Below are 27,980 nucleotides of genomic sequence, written 5' to 3'. Positions count from 1 at the left end.
TGCCTCACTGTGATGACCTCTGACTGGCTCGACACTGCAAGGGTGTTGGGCGCCCACTGGAACACTAGTCTAGGCTTCAGAACACCCGGGGTGGGGGGGGGGCGTCGAGCTCTCTGATGACTGGAGGGTGGACTCGGCCTGGCCCCTGCCCCACAGGAGAGGGGGAGAGGGTCTGGCGTGGCTAGCGCAGCCTCGGTGAATCAGGGCGGGCAGTCTTCGGGCGTCGATGCAAGATGTGTTGTGGCAGCTCCCCCGCCGCCCGAGGCCCGCCTGGAGCGAACACTGCTGGTGGCTTTAATTGCTTTCACATTCCATAGGCTAGCCTGTGACAGGCCTCTTACACTCGCCGAGTGCCAGCCTCAACACCCCAGCCCCCCACTCATTCAAACCACAGGCCAGACGGGGAGCTGCCGGACATGCCCAGCCTCAGTGGCCACCTGCGAAATGGGGATGGTGCCTCCCAGAATGAAAAGGAGGGGCCCAGGGCCCAGCAGAAGCAGGTTGTACCCACCAGAGTGAGAAACTTTTCTCCCTCTGTGTTCCCCCACCCCTGCCCACCATGTTCCACCTGCTCCTGATGACTGATGGGTTCGGACAGACGTCCCCAGACACGGACATCTCACTGGGAAAAGCCACACAGACATATCCTTCTGTCTGTGTGAGGACCAGCCTGCCAACCACCACAGGGTCTGGCCCAAGCTGCTGCCCTGCCTGGACGCTGGTCTTTTTTGGGGGGGCGGAGGCAGCTGTTGAGCAGCGGAGCCTGAAGGCCAACCTCAGGCACCAGCAAACCACCCCCACTGTCACCAGGCAGGCTTGGGTGCCCCTCAGCAAGGCTCTGCACACACAGGGGAGGTAAGGACCCCATCACCCGCGGGAGGAGTGACAGACAGATGAAGAGGCATCATTACAAAACAAAACATTTTCATTTGGTCCATCAGAGCCTGAGTCTGGAAACACCCATGGAGAATCACCCTACAAGGCTGGGAAACAACTGATAAAATAGTTTCTGTGTCAGAAGAGCTGGCTGTATGTACAGGGTTAAAAATATTCACAGCTCAGAGTAAAAGGAGCAAATATAAAGGAGGCCCAGAGGGGAGTGTAGTGCTTCCTGGTGTTTCTCCAGTGGTAAAAACCCTATGACGCCACGGCAAGTGCGGGGCGGTGGGCAGGGCCGCCCACGTCCTGGGGGCTGGAGGGTAGCGAGGTCGGGGGGCCTCTGGGAGTCGACCTCACACGTCCACAGGCAGATGCAGGACTTTGAGCAGCCACAGGGGAGGGCAGCTGGGAGGCGGCCCGGCAACCTGGGCTTCTGACGCAGGGGGAGGGCTGGAGGAGCCACACCCTGCCCTGTGAGTGCCTAGGCGGGGCTGGCCCAGGATTTCTGTCGGACGCTGGTCCTCCTGGCAGAGGTCAGGTGGTGCTGAGGACAAACCACCTTACCAAACGGCAGCTCCTGTCCCGCGGCCCTGGGGGCATGGCTTCAGTCCTGACCAGCGCTCCAGGAATTGCATAGTGTAGCCAGAGAGGGCAGCTAGGACTCTCCCCATCCCTGGTCCTGAGCCCATGGTCGCCAGGCACCTGCCTCCCGGGATACACTGCTGAGACTCCAGTGACCTCAGCTGGCCTTGTGGGAGTGCGGGGGGTGAGAAGGTGGGCTCCTGGGGCAAGCTGCGGAGAGAAGGCTCGTGCCCCACAGAGGCCGTGGTCCCTGCTCAGCCTGCAATTCTGGCCTCTGACCCTCAAAGGCAGTGGTCCCTACCCATCTCAGGGTCCCAACCTCTGGTCCCCACAAGGGGGTAGTCCCTGTCTCCTTACCCTGGAGTCCTGGCCTCTGACCCCAAGGGGGGGAGGGTGGTCCCTGCTAACCCTTGCGTCCTAGCCTCTGACCTACCCAGATTTGGTTTTGTAAATGGAGCTCTCGACTGCCTCACACAGGCAGGAGCCCCAGGCCCATGGGAGAGGGGCAGCCTCACCTCAGCCCTGGCAGTCTGAACCTGACCTGGAGGCAGGCTGGACAGAGGGGCTGGTGCGTAGCCCCCTCATGCTAGAAGCGGGGTGGAGGTATTCTGCTTGGCGGCCGGGAGGCCCCGGACAGGAGGGAGGGGCGGGAAGAAAGGTCCAAGGAAAGCTGCGGTCCGTGGCTGGCAGCTCCCTGGGCGGGGTCCTGAGATTCTGGTTCAAGCGTCCTCTGTTGGGGTCTCCCTCCTAAAGTGCATGTGGGGGGCAGGCGGGCGTGGGTGTGGAGGTCACAATGGCCGGGGCACGTGCAGGCCAGCGACCTCGGGCGTGAGTGGGGGGCTGTGGGTGCCCCTGGAGGCCGTCCAGTCGCTGAGGAAGGCCTGGGCGGCCTTGCGGTGTGCCAGGCGGTGGGTGATGGAGAAGCCGGCGTTGCCCTCGAGCTGGGACAGGATCACCAGGACCTGCCTGGGGGAGGGGGCTGGTGAGGGCCGGGGGAGGCCAGGGAGTCCGGGGGTCTGGGGCGGCGCCCACCTGTGCAGGGGCGGCACACTGTCCTGGGTGCGCAGGCTGCCGCGCGTGGACACCACGTTGAAGCTATCGGAGCAGTCGCACTGCACGTGCAGGTAGGACTTCGGGTGGCGGTTCTCCACGACCACGATGAGCCCCGCCCAGCCATGCGTCAGGTAATAGCAGGTCATGCCCTCACGTCCCTGGGTGCAGAAAGAGCAGGTGTGGGTAGGGTGAGGCCTCCTCCCTGCCCCCTCCCCTTCGCCGCCCACCTCACCTCGTGCCGTTCCCCCCGGCTCTCTGTGAGCAGGATGATGGCGTCCGCCAGTGTGGTTGGCTGAGCCTCCACAGGCTCCACCATGACCAGCCTGGAGCTGTACACGGCCAGCACATGGCCGGGTGGCTCCGGGGAGCAGCGTGGGCTGGAGGCTGTAGAAGGTGTGAGTGAGGGGAGCCTGGGGCACCGTGGTGGGGAGGGCTGGGGGTCAGGGTGGGGAGGGCAGCGTTACCCTGTGCAGCAGCCGGGGGGCCCAACGTGGTGGGGCTCCAGTGGTTGAAGGCACAGCACACCACGGCGTACTCGCCGGGCTCCAGCATCACGTCACAGTTGACAAACTTTTTGACAGCTCGCTTGCTGTGGGCCAGCAGGCGGCCCAGGCTCAGGCGGCCACCGCTGCCGAAGGAGGCTCGGAACACCAGGACGCACAGGTCCAGGAGGTGGCTGTCTGCTGAGTCTGCACGCCTGCAGCCAGACCCGGGAGGGGTCATGGGCAGCACCTGCTGTCTGTGGCCCCACGGGCCCACAGTATCACCCAGCACCCCCGACACATCCCCCGGCTCCACCCACCCACCCCAACCAGTGTTCTAGCCCCACCCTGCCTCTCCCCCCACAGCCCACAGCTGCCCCCACCTGCTGCCCTCCTGGAAGAGGGCAAACTCCAGGGACGCACGCTCCAGCACGGTGAGCGCTGTCACCCCCACGGGCCCGCTGGCCGAGGTGGGGAAGCAGCCCTGCACGCGCGCCTCCTGCCAGTCTGAGTGCACTTTGCAGATGTCCACGGAGTCAAAGTACCTGAGCAACAAGAGGACGCTCCGCTGAGCAGCCCCACCCCAGCTCCAGACACGGGAGCCACGCGGGAGTCCAGGCACCCCCTAAGCCCCTTCCCCGAGCCAATCTCTGCCCCTCTGTGTCCTGGGCCTTTCTTGGGACCAGTGTCCTGGAAGCCCTGGTCCTGGCGGTTGCCCATGGACACCACCAGAGGGCCCAGGCCCTAACAATGACCTAGAGAAGACAGAGTCCTAAGGGCAGAACTCGACTTCTCCCCACCCCCTGCCTCAGGTCTGCAGAGGAACAGGCCAGGCTTCCCAAGCGGGACACACCGTGGGTAAGGGCAAGGGGTCGAGGGCACCGACAAGTCAGGTGGGCCAAACAAAGGTGGCCAAAGCACAGGGAGGCTGTGCGGTAGATGTCGGATGCCCACTTCCCACAGAGTTCAGGTACCTGATGAAGTCACTGTACTCCATCCAGAAGACACCTTCACTGCTGCCATGGGGCATGAGCTCGCCACGCAAGTGCCCCGGCCAGTGTGGCCACTCATCTGACCAGCTGCCATTCCAGGAGAAGCGGCCCCATGGGTTCCGGAGGCGCAGGAGCCTGCAGACCACGGGGCTGAGGGCCACGGCTTCCACCACACATCCACATGCCCTGGCTACCCACGGCCAGCCCAGCCCCTACCTGGAGCCCTGGACATCTCGGACATCCAGGATGGAGTAGGCATGGCGGGGGCGCAAGCCCAGGCTCTCGTAGGCAGCATCGTCCACCTTCATGTTGCCCCCACCACAAGAGGCGCCCATGAGGAACCTGTGCAGGCAGAGTGGCCTGACTGACCGGGGAGGCTCGCTGACCAGGGGCCTTTAACGAAGGGTGCCCCTTAGTAACCAAGGGCCTCATTCACGGAGGAGGGCTCACTCACCAGAGGACCCCTGTTGGCCCTGAGGCTGGGGGGTTCTTCCCTGACTGTGGGGGAGTGCAGACCCCAGGGACCCAGGAGAGACACACAGAACTCAGGAAGTGTCGGTCTGCTCCCTACACAGTGGCCTAAGAGCTCGGAGGGTTTGGGGCTAGGGGTTGGGTAGGCCTAGGTCCTGCTGGCTCAGGGCTGTGGCCCCCTAAGTGACTGCGGCAGCGGTGATGCCCAGCATCAGCTGAGGGCAGGGGGTCTTGGCACCAGTGAGCCATCTCTCTCAGGCTTAGGGTTTTGGACCCCCCTTACAGACACACTGGCCAATTTGGGCTGGGTCTCAGAAGGCAGCCCACTCCTACCAGGCACCTCCATGGAGCTTGCTCCACAGAGCTCCAAGGAGGTGCATCTGATGGCCATCACAGGCCCAGGTCAGATGAGACCTTCCAGGTGAGGGCTGATCAGCTGTTATTCTGCCTGTTGCCCTGGCCTGTGCGGGTGGGACCACCAGCCAGCAGTGGGAGATCACAGGGCTGCAGGCCCGGCCTCCTAACTTCGGTCAGCCCACACCGGAAACATCTCATGAAACACAGGGTGCGTGTCAGAGGACACCTGCCTCTGCATCTCCCGCCACTCCGGGCCCGGGCCTGGCTGTCCCCTAGCCTCGTCTCTCCTTTCCTCCCAAAGCTGCTGACCGCCAGAGCACCCGCCCCTCTTACCCAGCCTCCTTAGAACTCAGCATTTTGGCCCAGATGAGGTCAGTGTCAACGGGCTCCTCGCGGGGGTTAGTGGAGCTGACCTGCAGCGCCAGGCTCTCACAGGGGGCACCGGTGAGTGTGGCCAGGCCTTCGATGGCGCGCCCTGCCTGGAGGGCAAAGTAGGAGCCGTGCAGCTTGGCCAGCGCCTTCTCGATGAGGGCCACCCACAGCTGCTTCCGCTGGGCCTGCAGGGAGGGGCTGGAGTCACGGCCCTCCAGTGCCTGCCCCTCGCCCACCCGTGCCTGCCCACCCTGCCACCTGTGAGAAGAGGAGGAAGCCAGCCTCGTCGCAGGGCAGCATGTCATCCACCAGCACCGTTGTCCACGTGCCGTCCTTGCAGAGCCGCACCTGGTAGGCACCCTCCGTGCACAGGCTGCGTGTGACCATCACCCGCTCGACCAGGTCGGGCCGCTCTGCCAGCACGGCCAGAGCACTGAGAAACCTGTGCGGAGCCAGAGGCCTGGAGGTGAGCATGACCAGACCAGCCTGCCACCGGGCCTGAGAGGACGCCCCACACTCACCAGCAGTTGCCCAGCAGCCCCTGCAGGATGTCCGAGGGCCGTAGTGTGTGGAACACAGACCAGGAGGTGCTGTGGTCCCTGAAGACGGAGCAGTTGATCTCATGAGGCCTTAGCCACTGCTTAACACGCTGCTGGACGCTGTCACCTGCGGGGAAGCCCACAGACTCGGGCCCGGGTGGGAAGCTGTCATCCACAAAGTTCACGTTGTTCTGCAGAGACATACACGCTCAGGCTCAGCTGGGTGGCCCCGGGCCAAAGATGCACCTTGCTCCAACTGGCAGCCCGAGACAACACCCTGAAAATGCTGCCTAAGTCCCAGAGGAAAGGGAGTAGGCACGTGTACAGTTACCCTGACCCGTGTGGAGAACTCAGTTGGGGCCTCGTGTGACTCACACTACCCTACGTAGGCACGGGGGACCACAGCCAACCAGGGCACTGCAGGCTGGCAGCAGGTCAGTGGGAGGTATGGATGCCCCAAGGAAATGGAAAAGCCCCCCACCGCAGTCTGGAGACTGCAGGGGTGGTAGGCACAGAAAACCTGGACAGCCCCCCGCCTAGCCCATGGCCCAGCACACCAAAGGCCAGAGGTGAGGGGACCTGGCTGGGTGGGGGAAGGCAGGACACAAGACTGGGCAAGCTGTCAGGGTGGGCTGCAGGCAGTGACGGGGCTGCCAAAACCCTCTAGCTGACCTGAGGGTGACACTGCCCTGGGCTCAGGTCTCCCACAGGTCCTTGGGCAAGAGAGCATGAGGGGGTGTCCCAACCCCAAGTTTTGGCTGGGTCTGCACAGCTGGAGGAAGCACCAGGCCTGCCTGCTGTCACGAGGCTTCCACCTGTGTCCCTACCTCCCTGTGGCTTCAATGTCTACAGAAAATCATACCTGGAGGGGTCAGGACCACTGACTATGGGGCTGTGGGCTCATGTGGAGAACAAGGGGGCAAGATGTAGACAGTGGGGGCCAGTCACACTCAGGTGAGGGGTGATTTGGTGCCAGGCTCAGCGCCTGGGGAAGAGAATGCTGCCTCTCTTGCCACTGGTTCCACCCCCTCTCTGGCTGGAGAAGGGACAGCAGGGAAGGACAAAAGATGCAGAGCAAGGCCCATGGGGAAGGGAGCATCAGCCCTGGTGTGTGGCCCACTCTCCTGAGAGGACTCACCTCCCGGCAGAAGGCCACGATGTTCTCCCATAGAGCCTTGGCCTCACCCTCATCGGTCTGCCGCCGCTTTTCCACGTGCATGCTCTCCCTGCGCCTCAGGGGTGCTGCGCCCCGGCGCTGGGCCTCCAGGAGCTGGGGTGTGTGGCAGGCAGCACAGTGCTTAGCCCGTGGCACATTGAGCAGTGTGCAGGCAGGGCAGGCCCACTGACCTGGGCGTTCAGGTGGTGCCTCGGGAAAGAGGCGGCTGGCCTTGTGGGCGGTGCAGAGGCCAGGCTTGTCCACGCTGCAGTCAGGGCAACGAGCAGGGGGCTCGCTGTGCTCCTGGAAGCCATGCAGCTTGGAGCAGCCACACACAGTGCACCTGGGGGCTGCCGTGGGGTTCTTGAGTGTGCACTTGGCACACGACCAGGTGGTGAAGTCGGGGCTGGAGGGGCTCGCTGGTGTGTAGCGCACAGTATCACCGGCCAGGTCAATGACATCGCTGCCTGGAGCAGTGCCACAGGCCTCACACAGGCTTGCGGGGCTGGGCGAGGAGCAGGAGCTGCACCGGCGCAGCACGGTGCCACCCTCAGCCGCCTCCTCCTCCAGAGCACTAAGTCGCTTGCCTGAAAGCAGCTCTGCCAAGCGGGAGGCCCCAGCAGAAGTCCGCCCTGGGCCCTGAGGGGGCCCCTTGGAGCCAGCAGTGGGGGAGGGCTGGGTGGCCTCAGGCACCGGTGGCTGCAGCTGGGGGGGTACCTCACGGCGGCTGCGAGGCACAGGGTTGTTCTGCAGGGTGGGTGAGAAGGGGCTGAAGGGTGGCATCCGGGGCGGCTCCTGCTCGGCAGCAGCAGAGGGAGGGTCAGCTTCATTGCCTTCCCCAGGCTGGGGTGGAGCAGGTGTGATGTGGAAGCCGGCGGGGGCCACAACTTCGGGGACCACCAGGGCCTCAGGAGGGATCCTGGGCAGTGAGAGTTTCCGGGGGCCCCCACAGGCAGAGCAGGAGCTGGCAGTCGGCGTGTTGTGCAGTGTGCAGCGAGGGCAGGCCCAGCCGCTCCCAGGTTCTGCTGTCCCCTCCTCCTCCTCCTCGGGCTGCCCCCCACCTGGCTCCATGGCCACTAGTCCCTCTGTCCGTGCTGGACCTGCCTCCTCCTTGCAGTTGCCCTTGGGTTCCACCAGGATGGTGGGCGGCTTGGGTAGGACCCCGTTGATGACTGGCAGCAGGGAGGTGCCGGGCACAGGCTCTGGGGCAAAGCCACACACCTCACAGGCCTCCTTGCCAAGGAAGTTCCGGAATGTGCATCGGGCGCAAGGCCATTTCTGCTCCTCAACGCTCAGTCGCAGGATCTGGTCGAGATCAGGCTTGTGCCGGGGAGCCTCGCAAATGGAGCACTGGCGCTGGCCGGCCGGGTTCAGGAAAGTGCAGCGCGCACAAGACCACTCTCCAACCGTGGCCATGGACCCAGGCGAGTGTGTGTGGCTGCAAGGGATGGTCCCAGTCAGTGCCAGCCCAGAGGACGGGAGCCCGAGTCGCTGCCTGGGATGAGGGGGATCAAGCCAGCAGGATCTGTGTCCTTCTGGGCTGTGACAGATGTCAAGCTCAAGAAGGCAGCCTGTGAGGGGCTTGAGGACTCTGAGGAGTAAGAGGTCCTCCAAAGCCTCCAAGGGACCTCAAGGCTCTATCCTCAGACCGTTTCTGGGGTGGTGGGCCTGTGGGAAGGGAGGGATGGGGCTGAGCCACACCACCTTAGTGGCCGTGGGGCTCCGGCGTGAAGGTGGTCTTTGATAAGTCACAGTAAAGAGTGTGAGTAAACTTCCTCGACAGGACCAAGGGGATCCACAGAACACCTGCAGCGGGCGTGGCACCCGCAGTGAGAGACGGAATGCCGCCCCCCCCCCCGCCCCGCCCCCTGCCCGGTCGGGAACACAGCAAGGCTAGCCCAACACTGTGCTGCGGTGCCGGCCAGAGCAACCAGGAAAGAAAAAGATAAAAAGGCATCTAATTGGAAACGAAGAAATAAAAGTCTCCATTTGCAGACGACATAATCCTAGACAAACTCTCAAGAACCTACAAAGAAAACAACTAGGGCTAATAAACAAATTCAGCACGAGATCAACGCAAAAAAAATCAGCTGTGTTTCTGTGTCGGCAATAATTTGAAAAGGAAGTTAAAAAAACAGCACTACTTAAAATAGCACCCCAAATAATAAAATACCTAGGAATAAATTTAAGGAAGTAAAAGACTCATACTCTGACAGTTATAAAAATTGCTGAAAGAAAAAAGACCTAAATAAATGTAAAAACATCCCACATTCATGGATTAAGACAATATAGTTATGATGACAATACTACCCAAAGTGATTCAATACAATCCCTATGGCCTTTTTTTGTGTGTGTGCAGGAATGGAAAAAGCTGATTCTAAAAATCGTATCACCCTGGCTGGTGTGGCTCAGTGTATTGAGCACTGGCCTGTGTGAACCAAAGGGTCACCAGTTCAATTCCCAGTCAGGGCACATACCTGGGCTATGGGCCAGGTCCCTAGTAGGGGGTGTGTAAGATGTAACCACACACCGATGTTTCTCTCCCTCTCTCCCTCCCTTCCCCTTTCTCTCTAAAAATAAATAAAATCCACATGAAATTCCAACAGCCCCTGAACAGCAAAAACAATCTTGAAAAAGAGTTAGAAACTCGAGACAGTATGGTACTGGCATAAAGACAGACTACATGTATATGCTATATGGTCTTTTTAAAGCAGACTTTATTTATTTATTTTTAGAGAGAAGGGGTCTCTCTAAGAAAGAGAGGGAGAGAAACATCATCCGGTTGCCTCTCACATATGCCCCAACCAGGGAGTGGACGCATGGCTCAGGCATGTGCCCTGACCAGGGGTCAAACTGGCGACCTTTTGTTTTGCAGGATGACACCTCTCACAGCATACTCTGTGGTCGTCACACGACCAATAGAGTAGAATGGAGAGTCTAGAAATAAACCCTCGTGTATACGGTCAAGTGATTTTTGACAAGGGTGCCAAGACCACTCAATGGGGAGTGGACGGGCTTTTAACAGATGGTCCTGGGACAACTGGGTACAAACAGAAAGGAATGAAGGTGGGCCCTTACCTCACACTGTAGTAAAAAATACCCTGAAAATGGACTAATGACCTAAATGCAGGAACAAAAACTGTAGGACTCTTAGAAAAAAACATAGGTGAATTTTCATGACTGTGGATGTTAGCAATGGATTATCTGACATGACACCAAAAGCATGGGAAAGTAGAGAAAAAAATGGATGTCGTCAAAAAAAGGGGAAAGGCAACTCACAGAAAGGGAGAAAATGTTTGCAAACTGCATGTCTGATGAGGACCTTGTATCCAGAATATGTAAAGAATCCCTAAAGCCAAACAACAAAAGAAAAACAACCTGTTTTAAAAATACACAAAGGACTTGAATAGGCATTCCTACAAAGGAGATACACAAATGGCCAATGAGTACCTGAAAAGATACTCATCCCTGGTTATTAGGGAAATGGACACGGAAACCTGCCGTGAGATACCACTTCACACCCACTTGGACTGCCAGAGTCAAACCCGCAGACGTTAACAAGTGCTGGCGAACCCGAGGAGGAAGCAGAGCCCTTCCCGACACTGCTGGTGGGAATGCAAACAGCACAGCTGCTCTGGAAAACAGTCCGGCAGCTCCTCAAGAAGTTACACTGACCCACCATACGACGTAGCAATTCCACCTCCAGGTATCCACCCTAAAGAACTGGCACACGTTCACAGCAGATCTACTCACGACAGCCGAATGGGGAAACGCCCCAGAAGCCCACCAGTGAATGCACGGGTGAGCCACAGGAAAGAATACAGTTCTGATACATGTGTTGAAAACCTTGAAAACATGCTAAGTGAAAGACACTAGACACACAAGACCACATGTTTTATGATTCAATTCCATGAAATGTCCAAGGCAGGCAAATCCATAGAAGCAGAAAGACCGGAGTTTTCAGGGGCTGGAGAGCAGTTAACTGTATGGTGCGCATGAGGCTTTCTTCTGGGGTGATGAAAACGTTTCAGAACCCGGCATAAGTGATGGCTGCACACTGTGAATGTACTAATACTACTGAATTGTTCACTTTGAGATGAGTAGGTTTTTAAAAAGAATGTCTTATTTATTTCTTTTTAGAGAGAGGAGAAGGAAGAAAGAGAGGGAGGGAAACATCAATGTGTGGTTGCCTCTCACACACCCCCTACTGGGAACCTGGCCCACAACCCAGGCATGTGCCCTGACTGGGAACCGAAGTGGAGACCCTCTGGCTCACAGCCTGCACTCAATCCACTGAGCTACACCAGCTAGGGGTGAGACCAGTAGTTTTATGTTACATGAATTTCATCACGCACAAAAAGTCTGAGTATATGGAGGGCCAGGTCACCACGCACAGTCCTCTCCATGCTGGGGGTGGGGTCACCCCTGATCCAGAGCCTCCTGATGGGTCTCCCGGCCTGGCTGGCTGTCTGCTTCTGGAATTTCTAGGAACCCCCTGGGCAGGGGCCAATTCTGACACGTGCTGAGGGCTACAGATACCTGATCATGAAATACAACCTAGCAGTGTTCATGGCCAAGTGAGTACACTCCTGCCTAGCAAAGGACACAGCCCTTCCATCCAAGGTGCTTGGACTGACCCAACTCCTGTACCTCAGCAGCCCCTATTGAGGCCTAGCCCCTGGGCACAGCCTGAATTCTGTGGGTACTGAGCACCCTCTCCTCACCTGCCCACCTGGACCACTGCAGGCCCAGTTCTGCCCGGCAGAGGTGCAAAGAGGCAGCTCAGCATCCTGCAGCAGCATGCAAACCCTCTTCCTCTCACAGCTCACATCCTGAGGCGGTGGGGGCCATGGTAGCCCATGGGGTGGGGGTAGGGGCTGGCTGCTCAGTTCCGGGAGAGTGAGGGGGGATGGCCGAGGAGAAATATCCAAGATCAAAGGAGGTGGGAGAAAGGGCCAACACCAGCCTGTTTGGAGTAGCCTATGCCAAAGTGCTAGCCACACCTGGACCTGGGAGACCCTGCTTGCGACAGGACATGGCCTTCCTGGGTGGATGGAGACTGGCTGGGGGAAGGCACCTGTATGTGGCTGCAGGGCGGACAACACTCAGAGGGGGCTCCACCCCACCTGGAGCTCTGATATCAGGAGGCCTCTGGCTGTGCCTTGGGGGGTAGGTAGGCTGCTGCCAGACAAAGACCGGGTCTACACCTTAGGGGCATGACAGACCCCACAGGGAGAGCCAGGAGACACAGGCCAGGTGTGGCCAGAGGACATGGTACTCCAAAATGTTGCCAGGCCCAAGGAGGCATGCATGGCAGTGTGGTAGGCACATGGAGGGCAAAACGGGAAGGCCTGAAGGACTGGGAAGCGGGAGCCAGGAGACCTGCACCTGGCTCCCAGGACCTTGCTGGTGGTGCAGAGCAGGCAGGGCATCCACCTTCCACTCCTCCAGGGTCCCCTTCCACAGCTTGCCCTGCAGGCTGCCCGTGTGTTGGAATGCAGCCTCCTTTGCTGGGTGGGTTCTTGGGTGCCTGGCCTACCCACTTTCCCCAAGGCTGGGCCTCTGCTTCTCCCAGGTGCAGAAGAAAGGCACCCAGGCCCACGGCAGGGCAGGTGGGATGCTCCAGAATGGTTCCTCCCACCCAAGATGGGTCTCGTGTCTACGCTAAGGGCAAGGCTGGCCCATTGGCCTGCCTACGAAGGGCTAATCTGGGCTCGAGGTGGCATCCACGCATCACAACACACTCTCCTGCGCCACTGCTCTGCTGGCAGAGAGATCAATTGTTCTTTACAACAAGACACAAAGCTTGTGATTCTAATGCTATCTATATTCACATCAAACCCTTTTGGTTCAGGAAGAAAAAAAAACTTGCCTCTTCAGTAATAAAAAAGTCTACCCTGGGCAACACGACTGTTTCCCAAGGCCCATAGCAAACTCTGTAAAGCCACCTTCCAGCGTGGACAGGCCCTGGGGTATGTGAGAGGGCCCCCAGCACCAGCAGAGTGGGTGTGGCCAAGGGCCAGGTCAGCTTTAACATTGGTTTCTGCAAGGTAAAGCCTAAAAAATCTTCCTGGACACTACCAGGGACCCCTGCTTCCTACCATTCCCCATTAGAGAAGGGCCCGTGGTCCAGGTGTGGGGCACCGTGTACGTCCACAGACATGTATACACAGGTGGGGTCCTAGGCAGCCTCCACCCCAACCCCAGGCTCAGAGCATGGCCACATTCACCCTGTGTACCCTACCTAGCCTGGGAGGTCTCCAGAGAGAAGACTCAGGTTCCTGCCCCATCAGGAAAGGTGGGCCACGGACCCTGCTGGTACCAGGCACACTGAGCAAAGAAAGCCTTGCAAACGCTGTGGGGAGGTAGAGGGCAAGGAACCCAAGTCCTGTTCACCTGTGTAACCCGCCGGCTGGCCAGTCCCTGCCTTGGACTAGCTGCACACAAGGCAAGGTGTCTGCTGCCCCGGCCTGCACCTGGGTGGGACCAGGGCAGGTTTCACAGCTGCCCTTGTAGACACAGACAATCTGGAAGATTCTTTCTCGAGTTCAGAAAGGTTTAAATGAAAACAGTACCTAAAACTCAAATTTAGCCCTGGGGAACCAGAGGAGAGCTGGGCAGAAGCAGCTGCCCCTCTGGCTGGAAGGAGGCTCTAGGGACGGTGGCGGTGGCACAGCCTCAGGACAGGCACGCGCTCCCTCACCGGCCCCAGCGACCCTCACTTCACAGCCTGCACCCCTCTCAGTGCTGTCGGGCGGTGGGAAGTGGCTCAGGGGTCAGTGACGGCTGAGCAGAGGAACCCTGAGCAGGGGAGCAGCTGCTCTGGTCTCCGAAATGCCAGGGCCACCCTCAAGGGCCCGGCAGACACTCAGCGAGGCCCAGAGATCTGAAATCCCCGGAGTGTCCAAAGGTGAGGCCGGGCCACCAGGCAAAGCTGGGAAGAGAAAGTGGGGAATCTGGAGTCAAACCAGACCCTCAACACGAAATGTCCCCAAGTTCCTGAACACTCACTCAGAGGCTGTCACCTGTGCTCCAGGACACAGAAGCAACTGCTTCTGGGGAGAAAACTGGCTGCTCGTGGAAAACAGCCTGAGTTACTCCTTACAACAGAGAAGCCACGTCAGGTGGGAAATGCAGGCAACTGCCCAGAAAAATTCCACAACACATACCTGCTCTACCCTCATTACCTGAGAGTCGCCAACACTCAGTTCTCATTCAAAAGAGAGGGGCGGTTATGGAGCTGCCCTTGGGGCTCACCGTGAAGGCCCCCAGCACACACGTGTCCGCAGGGCTGTGGTGGCGCAGCCCCGTCCTGGGCGATGGCCTTACACCTCCCCAGGAAAGTCGAAAGCAGTAAGTGCTGTCCACACACGGGCCTCGGTCGAGCCACGGGGCCTGAGGCTGGGCTCCTGGGCAGGCCATGCCAGCAGATGCAGGTGCCACACCTAGCTATGGCGGCCCAACCCTGGAGCCCCGGCTGGTTCCAGACGGTGCTGGGGGCCTCCCCTAGAGGTCACCTCCAGCCAGCCTTGGGTCATTCTCCTTGTCTCTGAGTCCCGGGGGGTGGGGGGTGGGGTGGGGAGGAGAGCTTGCGGCAGCCAGTGCCCCCACCAATCACTTATTGATTAAGATGAGCAGCTCCTGGGACACGGAAGTTCCTGCTCCCAGCCTGGCAGTGAGTTCCAGGAGGTGTGCCCACGCCCAGCTCTCTCGCCTTCAGGACTGCAATGGGGCGGGCACTCCCAGCTAGGAAGGCCGCGTGCTGCCGGGAGGCAGGGGCTGCTGTCCTGCGGCTTCTGCACGTGCCCTTCCAGGCCCTGATGCCCCTGTCAGAGCTGGGGAGCGGGTCCTGTGCACACTCCCAGCTGCCCCTCCAGACCGTGGCGAGTGTACGCCTGTGGGGAGGGTGTCCTGCCAGGGGCAGCGCACAGTGCAGCCATGATGCGGTGGAGCCCCTGCCTTCTACACCTTTCCTGCCATCTCCTGTGCCCACCTCTTCTGCCATTCTGTCATCTCTGGTCTGGATGCCTATGAATTCCTCAAGGTCATTAACGCCATTTCTTCCCCATCTGTCTTTGCCCACTGCTCCCAAGGACAGACAGTGACCACCTTGAAGTCGAGGCCCAACTACAGCTCCATGAAAGGAGCTGCCCAGCTGCACCAGCCCGGGGCGAGGCCTGGCGGAAACCAGAAGAAGACACGGTGATGTCAAGCCACCAGGCACTTGGCTTAATGGCATGAGTCAAGGTCCAAAGTCTACCGCATACGCGCGTCCCTCAGAGCACTCACAATGCCTCGCAGGGAGCTGCCTGGCAAACCTCGCAGGGTCCACAGGGGAGCTGCTGCTCGGCAGGGGCCAGCCGCCTTCCCTGGGACCCAGTAATTCTACTCCTGGCAATGTATCCTAAGGAAACAAATGAATATAAAAAGACGTGTGTGGAGAGATGGGAATCTGCAGGGAGCTCAACATCACTGACCGTCAGGGAAATGCCAATCAACCACCGCCGCGCACCACCTCACACCCATGGGAAGGGCCAGGATGCAGAGAAACGGGGGCTGGCCCTGCACTGCTTATGGGAATGCGAAATGGTGCGGCCACTTTGGAAAACAGTGTGGCAGTTTCTTAGAAAGTTAAATATAAACTTGTAATAAACTTCAGCGATTCCACTCTCTCTACCCAACAGAAATGAAAACGTGTCCACCCAAAAACGTATACACAAATATGTATGAAACACAAACAGGTGGACGGGGCGGCCTGCCCGGACGAAGGAGTGTCATGCAGCCACAGGGAGAACGAAGCACCGACAAACGCCGTGCACACAGACCTTGAAACGGCGCTCGGTGCAAGAAGCCAGGCATAGAAGAACACGCATCACAGGACTCTGCTCATGGGAAATTTCTAGAAAAGGCAAATTTGTGGACAGGAAGCAGGGAGTTTGGGGACAGGGAGGGTAGCTGACAGGCAGGATCTTATGGGGGCATGGAGATGCTAAACCACCGTGTGGCGGTGATGGCTGAACTACTCTATAAATGAACTACAAGCACGGAACCGTATCCTTGTGAGGGGTGAACCTGACAGCATGCATTACATCTCAGGAAGCTGGGACACAGCAACGTTCACTAGTACGTCGTCAATACGGTAACAAGGAGATACTCTTAATAATTCACTATACCTCATTCCCAACTTCCCGCCTCCTGGCACACCCCTCTGGACCTCAAGCTCCTGACTCTTGCCCACCAGGGTATCTTACAAGACCTCCGATACCTTTCCAGATGCCTCCTCTACTAGGGACTCAGGCCACAGCTCCGCTGGCATCCCAGGGGGCTGAGCCCACACCTACATGCCCATCAGGGCCCTGCCTGCTGCCCGCCCGGCAGGAGAGCCCAGGATGTGCTTTTGACAGAGGGAAGATGTCTGTCACCCACTGAACCAAGGCCTGGGCACCCTGAGAGAGCAGGAGCTACCCATAACTCTGCCCTGAGGTCTGTGGAACCTGAGTGTATGCTGAGCACTGGGCACCCCTCCCCCCGGCAAGGCCACAGGACAGGGTGAAAGCAGGGGCATCAGTGCTGAGGTGGGACGTCGAAGCTTGACCTGCCCTCACATTGGTCACTGCAGAGCCTCTGAGGCGAGGGTTTCCAGGTGATCCAATGGACAGCCCGGGCTGAGAAACCCGGGCCGAGCCCAGCCACAGCTGGGCCTCATGACCCCCCAGTGCCTGGCCGGCAGCCATGTTAGAGCAGGGGCATTGCACAGATGGGGTGTCCCCCAAATCCTGCAGGAAACAAGCCAGCATCCTCAGCACAAGCCAGTGCCACTCAGGCCTGGGGCTGGCAGGCTCCCCACCTGCAAGGCTAAAAACTCCAGAAGCTGTTTCTTCACGAGCACCAGACGGAGACACAGGCTCAGTGGGCTGAAAGAGGGCCAGTCTCCCCAACCTTCTTCACCAAGCGTGGAGCAACGCCAGGGCTTCTCAGGTCTCGTGCCATTGAGGGAATGTGAGCTGCCATGGGACCCTAAGAAATGGGGATCCCACTTCTCCACAAGCCCCTCTGCCAAAGAGGGGCACCCTGATGGAGCAGCACTCCCAACCCTTGGGGCCCACCCAGCTCTCTTACCTTTGGGCCTGGGGGCGCGGGGTCTGGTGCTGCTGGGTGACCAGGGCAGCGCCCCAGACAGGCCCCCCAGGGCCGCTTCTACAACAGCTGGCTGCTGCCGGGGACCCTGGGAAGGGTGGCCCCGTGGGGAAGCCATGGTCCGACTCAGTCTCGGCGGCCAGCGAGGAAGCGGAGCTCCCCATGGCCCCCGTTACGGTGGCCACACTGAGAGCCAGGCCTGGTCACATGTGGCCAGAGCATGGAGGGAGGGGAGCTCCCACACAGGAGACAGGGCTGCCGGGCTAGTCAAAGTCACACAACAAAAATAAACAGAGAGAGAGAGAGAGAGAGAGAGAGAGAGAGAATAAAGAGAAAGAAGAAACAGCATGATTCACAGGAACAAAGCCCCAGGAGCTCTGGAGGTTCCCCAGTGCAAGCAGCCGTGAGGCGGGAAGGGGACAGCCAGGGAGCAGGGCTGGGGCCTGTGCCCGGCCCCGCAGCACCCACCCCAGGAACCTCCACTGTAGAGGCCCCCACAGGGCCAAGGCCCACGCAGCAGCAGAACTGAGCCCCATCCTCTGCTCTTAAAAACCCACACCAGCCCATCAGCCGCCCAGAGGGGAAGGATGATGGTGTCACCGGTCACTGGCCTTCAGAGACAAATGTCTTCAGTGAGAAGTGACACAATTTTGCTTTATTGTGGAGGGAAGAATCAAGGGGATGTTTAACCAGCGGAAAAGGAAAAACAGGGGAAGTGAACAGAGTGGAGCTGGCACAGCCCTGCAAAGCCTGGCAGAGGCCTGCACAACGCTGTGTCTGCCAACCCGCCCTTCTGAGGCCTTTCTGAGGAGCCTCCCTGACCCAGAGAAGCCTTAGGGCCCGAGAGGAGACGGGTGGCCTGAGAGGTGCCTGGGAGGCCAGCCAGGCCTCCAGTGGGAGACCATCTGCACACTCCAGGGCAGGCCCCTACCTCCACTGGCCAAGGGGAGGAATGAAACACAGCCCAGGAGCATCCACCCTGAGACAGAGCAGGACACATTTCAAACGAGCCAAGTCCCAGTCAGGTTATGGAAGATGACCGCCTCCCCTCCCCTCCCCCAGCCAGCCAGCCAGCCTGCCTCTGGGCCAAGGTGGGCATCTGCTTCGCTTTCCAGCCCCCCACCCCCGAGTCCACTGGACATGCGTCTCCCAGCTCCCAACTAAGTCCCGAGGTGATGGCGGCCAGGGGCTGCAGTGGAGCTGGGGGACGCGTCCTTGCAGCATAGGCAGGCTGGTCGGGCCACGGGCACAAGGCGGGGCTGTGCGGGGCTCCCTGCGTGAGAGTGAACAGTAGCAAAGACATCGCTCTGGAAACCGCAGGAGCCAAGGGCCATGGGATCTGGGACAGTAGACGCCTGGGGCCCCCGCCCCATAAGAGCTTTGGTCTGATGGGCCGAGTGCCCCTGGAGCAATGATGTTGCTGGGTGCCTTTTCTCCAGGGGACATGGGTGGGACAGAGAAACACCAGCCCTGGCTGGCCTGCTGGTCCCACAAGTCACCTGACACTCAGGCCCTCGCCACAGAGCACAGTCAGAGCTGAGCAGTGGGGCAGAGACCCTGTGGGGGCCAGAAAAGCTGACACTGTCCCCACCTGGCCCCAAAAGACTGTCTGCCAGCTCCGACCTCCAGGAACACAGTCCAGTAGGAGCATTGCACGAGCCACGGGGTTTGTTTCCAGTCCACCAACAGCCATGTAAGAAAGGTACAACAGACAGGCTGTGGGAACCCAGCAATGTACCCCATGGAATCTTCTACACCCGGAATGTTATTGTGTCAGTGTAAGACCGGGTGAAACCGTGTGGGAGCTGCGTGACACCATCTTGGGTCAAGGACTTTGGACCCTGCGGCGGTTCATGCTCACCCTCCGAGTGGACAGGCCACACTCTGGGGTCAGCAGCCACATGTGCAGGTAGCTCCACTAACAGAGCATGCTCAGGAAGGCACAACGGGAGGCCTGAGTGCACGCAGCTGAGGTGCACAGGGCACACCCACGGTGGTTTCACACCAGCCCGGGACACCGGAGACACCTGCCTCCCCCGTGAGTGCACGTCAGACATCAGAACGAGCACAGCCCCCCGAACTTTTAAACCCCACTCTACACAAGCCCCTTTGGGAGAAGGGCCCCTTTCAAGGCTAAATCTTGAACAGGTGGGTGGCAGGGAGGGAGGCAGCCAGTGAAGGCAGTTGAGGGCTTGAGCTGGAGCCTCGCTCAGTTGCGACACCCATGGAGCAGGAGTGCTCTTGACTGGGTCCAGGGCTGGTCCATCCCCGGCGAAGCTTTGCCTGTTTCCACCCGGACAACAGGACTGGGCAGCATGGGGAAGCCTGGCCCAAGAGCCCCCACACCAGGGGTGGGGGGCAGGGCACACAGTACCACTTGCAGCCAGGTCAGGGCCACCACATGCGCCTGACTTGGACAGAGCCAAAGGGAGAGCTAGCCGCCGTGCAGAGTGAGGACACGGCCCTGGGCACCCCGGGGAAGGCAGGGGCGGCACCAGTCATTGCTCGGAGCTCAACAGCAGGGACAGAGAAGGGAGGTGGTTTGGACAGGCGAAGATCCCAGGGAGCAGCTGGCTCCAGAAGGGCCTCTCCAGGGATTCCCAGGGCTGCCAGCACTCCAACACCCCCACACCCCATCTTGGCCCGAGGGAGCGAGACCCATGAAGGATCACCCTGGCTGGGCATGGCTTGGCCAGGCCGCCAAGTAGTGTGGACTCTGCTGCCCCCAGCCCACCTGAGGGTCCCATCTGCATGGGCACCGTGTGGGAAGCCCTGCCAGGGTAGGGTGGGCCAGTCATGCTCTGCCCTGACTCCGAGTCAGAATGACCGAGGATGGGAGCTTTTACGAATATCGCCACCCAGGTACTATCCTTTGTGGCGGAACCCCAGGGTGACGAGCCTTATACAACCTTCTTCTCCTGCAGGAGCTGCTGCTCCTCTCATCCCAGGTGAGACCTTCTGCCAGCCCTGCAAGAGCCTACACCCACTCATTTATCCCTTTGCGCACCCTCTAATTCTCCAGCAAACGCCCACTGGGGCCCTGCTGGGTTGCAGGCCCGCCTGAGGCACTGGGTATGGCGATGCTCAGGAACCCTGGTGGTCACTTTCCGGCTGCTGTGTCTCACGAAGAGCCTCATGCACAACGGGTCTCCAGGCAGAAGCCAGAGAGCGGACGACGGCAGCACCAGCCTCCTGGACTGTGCAAAAGGGCAGGATCCCAAGACATGGTGCCTCAGGATAAGCAACTGCCCCCTCCCCGAGCCCCTGCTGGCTCTTCCTGAGCTCGTTTGGGAACCACTGCCCTGGATCTAAGTGGGGCAGTGACCTAGATCTGGCCTTGGAAGCGCAAAGGTGGGGCTGCTGCCGCCCCCAGGGGGCAGGATGCTACTGTCCGCCAGCCCGGGCGCGAGGCATGTGCCTAGCATGGCCCTCTGAGAGAACAGCCAGGGACCACCCCCGAGAGTGATGAGCACACAGAAGGCCAGGTGAGGACAACCATCTCCACAGGACACTGCATGGGGTGCACCTCAGTCATGGCAGCTGGACCCCAGCAGCAACACCCTGCCATCCCTCACCCCAGCTCACCTGCCCCCTCACCCCAGCTCACCTGCCCCCACTGCCCTGTGGGCCTTCAGCATGTGTGGGAAAGGGAAGGGGGCGCTTCTCTGTGCTCCCACCGAGTGAGATTGCCTGGCCCAGGGACAGGGGTGAGCAGACACCAGGAGCCTGCAGCCATGGAGGCCACAGAGGGCAAAGGGTGGGCCACACCCAGATCCCAGAGGGGAGGGGCTGGGTGTTCACCCCACCTCTCCCTCTGGGGGCTCCCTGTGCGTCTGTGCCCACACGTGAGCCTGTGTGACACAAGCCCCATTAAGATTATCGAGACCCACGGCCCCACCCTGTAGTGATGGTCCTTCACCACCTGCAGAGACCCGATGGGCCAACGGAATCAGTGCCAGGATGGGGACCCGGAAAAGGGTCAGAGGGCGAGTGGCCCACCCAGGGGACCCCAAGCTTTTCTAGACCACTGTTCCCTGTGCCCAGGGTGCTCACGGCCACCCACTACACCCCACCATCCTACCCACCAGACATGAAGCTGGGAGCCTGTCCGAAGGGCCCCCACAGCCTGGGGAGGGCTGCCACCTGGGCAGAAACATGAGTACGTAAAGCTCCCGCCTGAGTGAGGGCAGCCTCTCCCGACCCTACCAGAGAACAGAAACCAGGCTGGGGCCCCACCCTGGAGAGGGCCCAGACTTTGACCTCCCAGGCTGGGACTGGCAGGACAGCATTCTCCTGCCGCCACCTTCCTCACTGGGTCAGCAGCTCACCTACATCAACAGCTCCCTTAGAGGTGGGAGGACAACAGGGCACAGAGTCAGGGGATGGGCCCTTGGGGATAGAACACTCACGTGGGGGTAACACCAAAGGGAGACAGGCCCAGCAACATGTGGGTGCCTTGTGGTACTCCCCAGAATGACAGGAGCATGACCCCAAGCCTCAGACGCACACGCTTGCAAGGCCATGAGAACCCGGCTTTGTCAGGGCAGGGGCCTGGGCAGATCTTGGGGGGTTCTGTGAACCAAGGGTTCTACGGAGAGGCTCTGGCACCCCTGCAGAGAGAGGGGGGCCCACACTGCACTCCAACCCCACTGCTCCACCACTGGTCCCATAGCCCCAACTAAGCCATGGCGCCCAGGAAGGGACTCGTCCCTACTGTGGACACACCTGAGCTCCCTTCCATGCCTGTGTCAGTGGCACAGAGAGTCTGCCAACAGCACTGCCACCCCATGCTCATGCCCCCAGGCTTAGTGGTCCAGGCTCAGTGACTATGTGGCTCTTGTGCTGGGCTGTGCCCTCACCCGCAGGCCGGGGCTGCATGGACAGCTGCCCCACTGCCACGCACAAGAGCCTGGACAAGGAATTGCCCTCAGTCACTCTGAGAATACTCCTGTGGGAGGTGGCTTGAGGACTGCATTCCTTTTGAAGCTACACCTGTCCCTCACCCAGAAGAGGCCTGAAGCCCCAGGGGAGAGACTCAGCTCAGCCAGCTCCTCACTGCCTAGCCCACGCCCCTGACTGTCCCTGGGCCAACTAGGGTGGCAGGCGGACCTGTTCGAGATCCCAAGGCCGCAGCTTCTTGCCGCGGCAGAAGGGGCCTCCCTTAGCTGGCTCTGCGCACGGCAGGGGCTGCCAGGGAAAGGTGTCCAGGTGGGGCAGGGCTCTGGGCAAGCAGCCAGGCATCCACTGAGATTCACCCAGACCCAGGTCCTAGCACCGTCTGGCCACTCTCACCTCCAACCACTGCTGCAGGCCGGGTGGCTTTGCACTCACGCCCCCTCCTGTTCTCCCTAGGTGTGGCGCGAGGGCACCGGTGCCCACCTTGCTGCAGCCTCCCCCATTCACTCGCCGTTGTCCTCGGGCAAACACCAAGGCTGGCCACTCCCTGCCCACAGGGCCTGCTACTACCAATAGCAAGTCACAACACTGCTGACCTCTGAGAAGCGGACTGAAGAGGTTCTGCTGAGAATTATGATAAACGCCCACTCAGGAGCGAGGTCCAGGAACAAATGCTGTAAGCTCCAAAAGTATGACTGCTTCCTATCAGTAAACCTGGGAAGAAACACGCCCGCCCCAAACACCGGCCCACCTGACTGGGATCCGCTGTCCAAATATGCCACACGGCAGTCACTGTTCTCGGTGCTTCTGGACTTCTCTGTATGTCAAGTAATTTGGCCCCTGAAGGTTCTGGCCAGTGGCTCTAGGATAGAAGTCAGGGCTCCTCACCGTGCGGCCCGCCCCCATTTCCTTGGCCCGGAGGAATGGCTCTGAGCCCCCCGAGACACCAACTGACCCCATTCACTGTGGCGAACCAGCAGCTGGCGGGTTGTATTCACTCATCTTTCTGAGGCACCCGCGCTCTGGGGTGGGAGGAGATGGGTCCCTCAAAGTCGAAAGCACAAGTGAGGAGGCTGGAGGACAATTACACAGGAGGATCCTGGGGCTGCCTCCAAGGAGGGGAATGGGGTGACTGTGGTCCTCTCGTGTCTTCGAAGCCATATACCACCTCAGTTATGTGTAGTGAAAAAAGGAAATTGTTTTTCATACAGTACTATCAGAGGAACAGGGACACTCTTAGTGTTTCAGTTTCTAGTTCAACAATTCAATATTAGATGTTGAATACTATTTTTTAAAAGATTTTACTTATTTATTTTAGAGAGAGGGGAAGGGACAAAGAGAAGGAAAGAAACACCAATGTGTGGTTGCCTCTTATTTGACCCCTGCTGGGAACCAGGCCCACAACCCAGGCACGTGCCTTGACTAGGAATTGAACTGGTGACCCTTTGGTTCAGGCCGGCACTCAATCCACTGAGCCACACCAGCCAGGACTGAGTACTATTTTTAACAGGAAAAGAGAAGGTACCAGACAAGCACTCTTGTTTTTGGCACTTCTATCCTACATTTCTGTTTGCCAAGTGGTGGCAAGAGCAGCCCTGGCCCAGGCAGTCCGGCAAGCACCCGCCAGCCCAAATTGTCTCACGGGGAGATGGGCGCTCAAGCCTTCAGCTCACTAGAAAGGAAGGCATTAAGGGGATGGGGCAGGGGTAATTCTCTGGAAACACAGGGGCTCCAGGATGTGCTGCCTTTCCTGTGATGTGGCAGGAGGGCAGCACCAGGCAGGTGCAGAATTAAATTCTGCCTCTGTGAATTTAATTCCAAAGGGCAACTCTTCGGAAAAAAATGTGGATGTGAGTGGGGACTGGCTTGAGGAGGAAGTCTCTCTGCTTCGGGTTTGGGCTGTGACAACACAGGCAGAACAGGAAGCTGTAACAACTGCCTCCCTCTGGATGCAGACACACGCGACAATTCCCAATAGCGGCTCTTGACCTGCTTTCCTCCTGATACCTTGCAGCACAGCTCAGGCACATCCCCCAGCTCGGCCACCAGGGAGGTGGGGACACAGCCCTAGAAGGTCCCCCAAACTCCAGAAAAGCCAGAGCAGGGTGTGGGACAGCTGCTAGAGTGGTGAGCAGCACGCCTGAGGCCAGACCAGAGGCTGCTCTGTCCCAAAAGGCCATGACTGTGGGTAGCTGGCCTCATCAGGCTCTTCACTGATCAGCTGGGGCCCATAAATGATATTTAGCTTTTGGAGCACTTTTAGGGCTGCTTCTCAGTAAAATGGGGCTTACCGGAGTGCAGCCTACGAGACAGGGGCTGGAGAGCGCAGGGCCTGGAAAGTGCAGGGTCTGAGTGCAAAGGCGCTTTAGCGAATGTTACCACTGTCCTCTCTCTCTGGTGAAGGACAGAAGGACTCTGCATGACTGGGGACGAAGGAGGGTTCTATGTGTTGTAGGATTACAACACATAGAACCCTCCTGGTCACTTCTGCTCTCAGAGCTGGGGTCTGGCGGTGGGGAGGGGAGGGGGGAGAGTTGCTCAGAGCAGATACAATATCAAAGACCACAGGTCCCTGCCTAAAGCCATGCAGCCACTAAGCCTTGGGCCCAGCAGGGCTTAAATCTGGTTTTTGGAAGGTCATGAGGTCATGGGCCTATCTGCTCAGGAAAAGCAGCTCCAGAAATTTTCAGACGCAGAGGGAAGGGAAGAGGGAGAAGAGTGCTACTCCTGGGAGCAGAACGACCTGGGAGGAAGTAAGGTGTGCCCATTCCCAAGGCCAGGCTGCATGGGCTTCCTGCACGAGCATCAGCCGGGCCACAGAGCTGGGATCCAGGTTCCCCTGTCCCTCTGAGTCTCTCCTTCCAAGACAGGCCAGGAAACACTATCTCTTTTCACATTTGAGAGAGTCATTCAGAGAGGAAGAATGGAATTACCCCACCACCTCAATCAGCTTCTGGGGGCTGAAGATAATCACTCGCCACACCTAAGTGACACACACAGGACTCCAAACCTGGACAGAGGGAGGACCCAAGGGATCCCCAAAGAAGGGGCTCTTGGGAGGAGCTCAAACCCAACTCAGCACCAGTCTGAGTACGTTTTCCTCACAGGATGCCAGGGCTCTAGGTTGCAGGACCCCAAACTCCCTACCTGGTCTCACAGAGATCCTGTTGCCTTCAGTCTAGTTACAAAGTCCTGTGCATTCAGGGGTCTCCAAGAGGCACCCAGTTAGGGCTATGTGACCACACAACAAAGCTTCACTCCTCCGGACCAGAAGGACTCCTTTGTGGCCAACAGGAAAAACCGGGTTACTCCCGCAAATATTCTCAGGAATAAATCCCCTGTAACTTCCCTGTGTTGCTCTAGCGCCAGCCCAGGGAGGAACAGGGAAGAGGAAGTGTTAGGGTGGCCAGTGGGCACACAGGGCGTACCCGCACATACCCATTCCATGGAATCGCCCTCAAGTACCTTAGTGGGGAGGGCTGCGAGCACCACGGGACGCGTCCCCTAATGCAGCCGAACCAGGACGCAGCCTGGGAGATAAGGACACTCAAGGGCAGGCAGAGGCTGAGGCCACCGCCAGTGTCCGCAGCACCCCAGGGATGGTCTGTCAGTGATTCAGATGACCCCGTCCCCACCGGCTCCCCTCTCCAAGCAGCGCACCCAACCCAGTGAGGGCTCGGGCAATGCCCAGGAGGCGCCAGCGAGGCAAGAAGCAGACCCTGGATCCAAGGCTGGCAGCCCTGGCGCTGAGGGGCGCTGCCTGCCAGGCCCGGGCTCCGGTGAGGGTCCAGGCCGCGCCCCCACCCCGGCTGGCTGGACTCACCTCCGCAACCCCGCGGCGCCTCCTCTGTCCGTGCGGCCTGGGCGGCGCGGCCCCCGGCCCGCTCACCCCTGCCAGCCGACCTACAACTTCTGCCACTAACCGCACTGCCCTGCCGGCCTCCGGCACTGAGTGCAGGAGCTGCCGAACGCCCAGACCCGGCTGGACCGGTCCGCGTCGGGCGCCCAACCTACGCCGCCTCCGTAGCGTAGCGCCCAGCCAGGGCCCCGCGGCTACGGTGCGCCCAGGGCGCACGAGGCGCTGTGAATCGCGCGCGAGGACTACTGTTCCCACAGGGCTGTGCGGCGCCGCCAGGCCGAAAGCTCGGGGCGGTGCCCTGCGCGCGAGGGAACCCGGGAGTTGTAGTCCACGGGTTGGCGGCCAACAGCAGCCCAGCCTGGCGCCTTCCAGCGGCCACAGACTTCTTGGACCTTCCCCTCCATCAGCGCCATTAGAGATGGCCGAGCCTCGGGCCCCAGGGAGTGTTGCGTGCTGGATTTGGTAAGTGGGGAGGGAGTGCGCCGTGTAGAGGACTGCGACTACACCTCCCAGGATGCCCTGCGCAGGAGGAAAAGGCCTCAGTGTCCGGCCCAGTCAAGGCGCTTCCGGCTGCGCCTTGCGGACAGTTGCGCTAGTCTGCCGTCACTTCACCCCTTGTTGTTCAGCTCCACTTTGACTCTTACGTGTCCACGGGGCTCCTAGACCTCCTTAGCTTCCTTCAGGACCTCTTCAGTTTCTCTTCCAACCCCTCAATCATCTGTGCAACTTCTCGGTTCCCCTTAAGGACTTCACATTCAAAAGCTCTAGTTTTGGTGGGACCAGCCTGATTCTAAGACACGGCCTTGGCGCTTCGAGTGTGACTAGTGTGGTTGTGGAATCACTTAGAGGTCAAATTACTTCTGAGTCTCAGTTTCCTCCTCGATAAGAGGGAAACTGGGATCTAATTAGACCATTGGGAGGACGAAATGAAATACCACCACAGAACGTGTAGCCCAGTGCCTGGTAGGAAGGAAGTCCTGAATCCTGGGAAGCGGTGTGATTCCTGTGTTACTCCATAGAGACCGCCGAACAGAACCCGCCCCGCCCTGCACGAGAGGCTCCTCAGGTTCAGTTTCCCTTTAAGTTCCCTTTCTGCACCCTTGAGGTCACACACACCTAACAGTCACAAAACTGGAGCCCCTCTGCCATCTGTTGCCTAGATGCCTTGGAGGTAGCAGGAGGTGCAGAGCTGTGGTGTTGAGTTTGTTAGATGCAACCAAGGCACAGAAAGGCTGCAGTGGGAAGTGAATGCTGAGGGCAGAGCCCCAAGGACTGTGGCACTCAGGGACTAGTGAGGAGCCTGAGAAGGCACAGACCATGCAGGAGTTACAGAAGCAAGGCTCATCAGCTAAGATTCAGGGAGTATTTGTTTGTGGTCCAATTCTGCCTCGAGATGGAGTGAAGTTTGATAAATTTGAGGTTGGGTGATGTTTGCTCCAGTACTCATAAAAGCTAAACTGACCTCAGTAGTACCTCCACGGACAGGGTTCTGTGCTCCTAGGAGGCCATTCAAGCCTAAGGCAAACCTCTGTTTTACTCTCAAGATGCTGCAGTATTGAAATGTTGGGGCCTGGGCTTTAGCTGCAACCAAGACAGAGTTGCTTCCTGAATGCTGAGGTGACAAGCTGCCTGCAAGGCACTGGGCTGTACAGTGACTCAACCCACCCCCAGCTTCCTTTCCTGCATGAAACTGACAAGGAGGCTTTGACAATGTGTGGCTGTGGAATCGCGTGAGAGGACTAAGTCAAAGGCTGACTCCCACGGCTTTCCTCCCCAGCCCCTTTCCCTGGACACTGTTTGGAGTGGGTTGAATCAAGACTGGTGTCCACAGCCCTGTAACCTCTCAAGAAGAGAAACAGCTGATGTGGAGCCTGTTGATCTGATGGCCCAGGTTCCTGACAGCTCACTGCAGGTTTTTGAGGAGCCAGGGCCTACACGGGGGCGAGGAGTCAGCAGGTGCATCCCAGTCCTCTCCAGTAAGGGACCAAGGTCTGTTGGGGAGAAAGCCCAACCACCAGAAGAGGGTCTCAGGGGTCATCTTCAAGACTGTTGAGGTGTGCACTGTCCCAAGAGGAAGTGTTGTGGCCAGGTACTTCAGGGTTGGGGGTCAAGGGTCCCCACGTGGGAGGGATGCACTCAGGCCTGGAGGGGACAGGTCTTGACACTGGCCTCACAAGTCCCACCATGGGCCCCTCCAACACAATC

The 27,980-nt window shown here is 59.3% G+C and overlaps 1 protein-coding gene across 4 annotated transcripts; it reads right to left on the bottom strand.

Moving 5' to 3' along the window:
- Positions 1–907: 907 nt before the first annotated feature.
- On the bottom strand, positions 908–25,962 carry CAPN15 (calpain 15). 4 transcript variants are annotated; one of them, XM_045849150.1, is made up of 13 exons: positions 25,740–25,962; positions 25,064–25,195; positions 6,866–8,321; positions 5,710–5,918; positions 5,447–5,630; positions 5,150–5,373; positions 4,205–4,330; positions 3,971–4,123; positions 3,380–3,541; positions 2,979–3,211; positions 2,747–2,898; positions 2,494–2,672; positions 908–2,427 (listed from the first exon to the last, which is right to left on the bottom strand). In XM_045849150.1, the coding sequence occupies exons 3-13, from the start codon at positions 8,297–8,299 to the stop codon at positions 2,250–2,252; spliced, it is 3,234 nt and encodes a 1,077-aa protein (XP_045705106.1). In that variant the 5' UTR covers positions 8,300–8,321; positions 25,064–25,195; positions 25,740–25,962; the 3' UTR covers positions 908–2,249. The 4 variants fall into 4 exon arrangements, with proteins under 4 accessions (XP_045705106.1, XP_045705105.1, XP_045705103.1 ...); XM_045849149.1 differs by lacking the exon at positions 25,064–25,195; XM_045849147.1 differs by lacking the exons at positions 25,064–25,195; positions 25,740–25,962 and adding an exon at positions 17,003–17,199.
- Positions 25,963–27,980: the final 2,018 nt, after the last annotated feature.

The sequence above is a fragment of the Phyllostomus hastatus genome, unplaced genomic scaffold (genome assembly GCF_019186645.2).
Source record: "Phyllostomus hastatus isolate PE091 unplaced genomic scaffold, TTU_PhHast_1.1 phas_contig_64, whole genome shotgun sequence".
NCBI lineage: Eukaryota > Metazoa > Chordata > Mammalia > Chiroptera > Phyllostomidae > Phyllostomus > Phyllostomus hastatus.
Note: the sequence above shows the minus strand (reverse complement) of the source record. Positions and strands in the feature narration are given on the sequence as shown.

What these genes read in the sequence shown, in the direction of transcription:
- CAPN15 (XM_045849147.1), bottom strand. Translation starts at nt 17,184, where the DNA reads ATGGGGAGCTCCGCTTCCTCGCTGGCCGCCGAGACTGAGTCGGACCAT. An exon ending in CGAGATGTCCAGGGCTCCAG is followed by an intron (nt 4,124 to 4,204) that starts GTAGGGGCTGGG and finishes CGTGGTCTGCAG; the next exon opens with GCTCCTGCGCCTCCGGAACC. An exon ending in AGTGTGCCGCCCCTGCACAG is followed by an intron (nt 2,428 to 2,493) that starts GTGGGCGCCGCC and finishes CCCCTCCCCCAG; the next exon opens with GCAGGTCCTGGTGATCCTGT.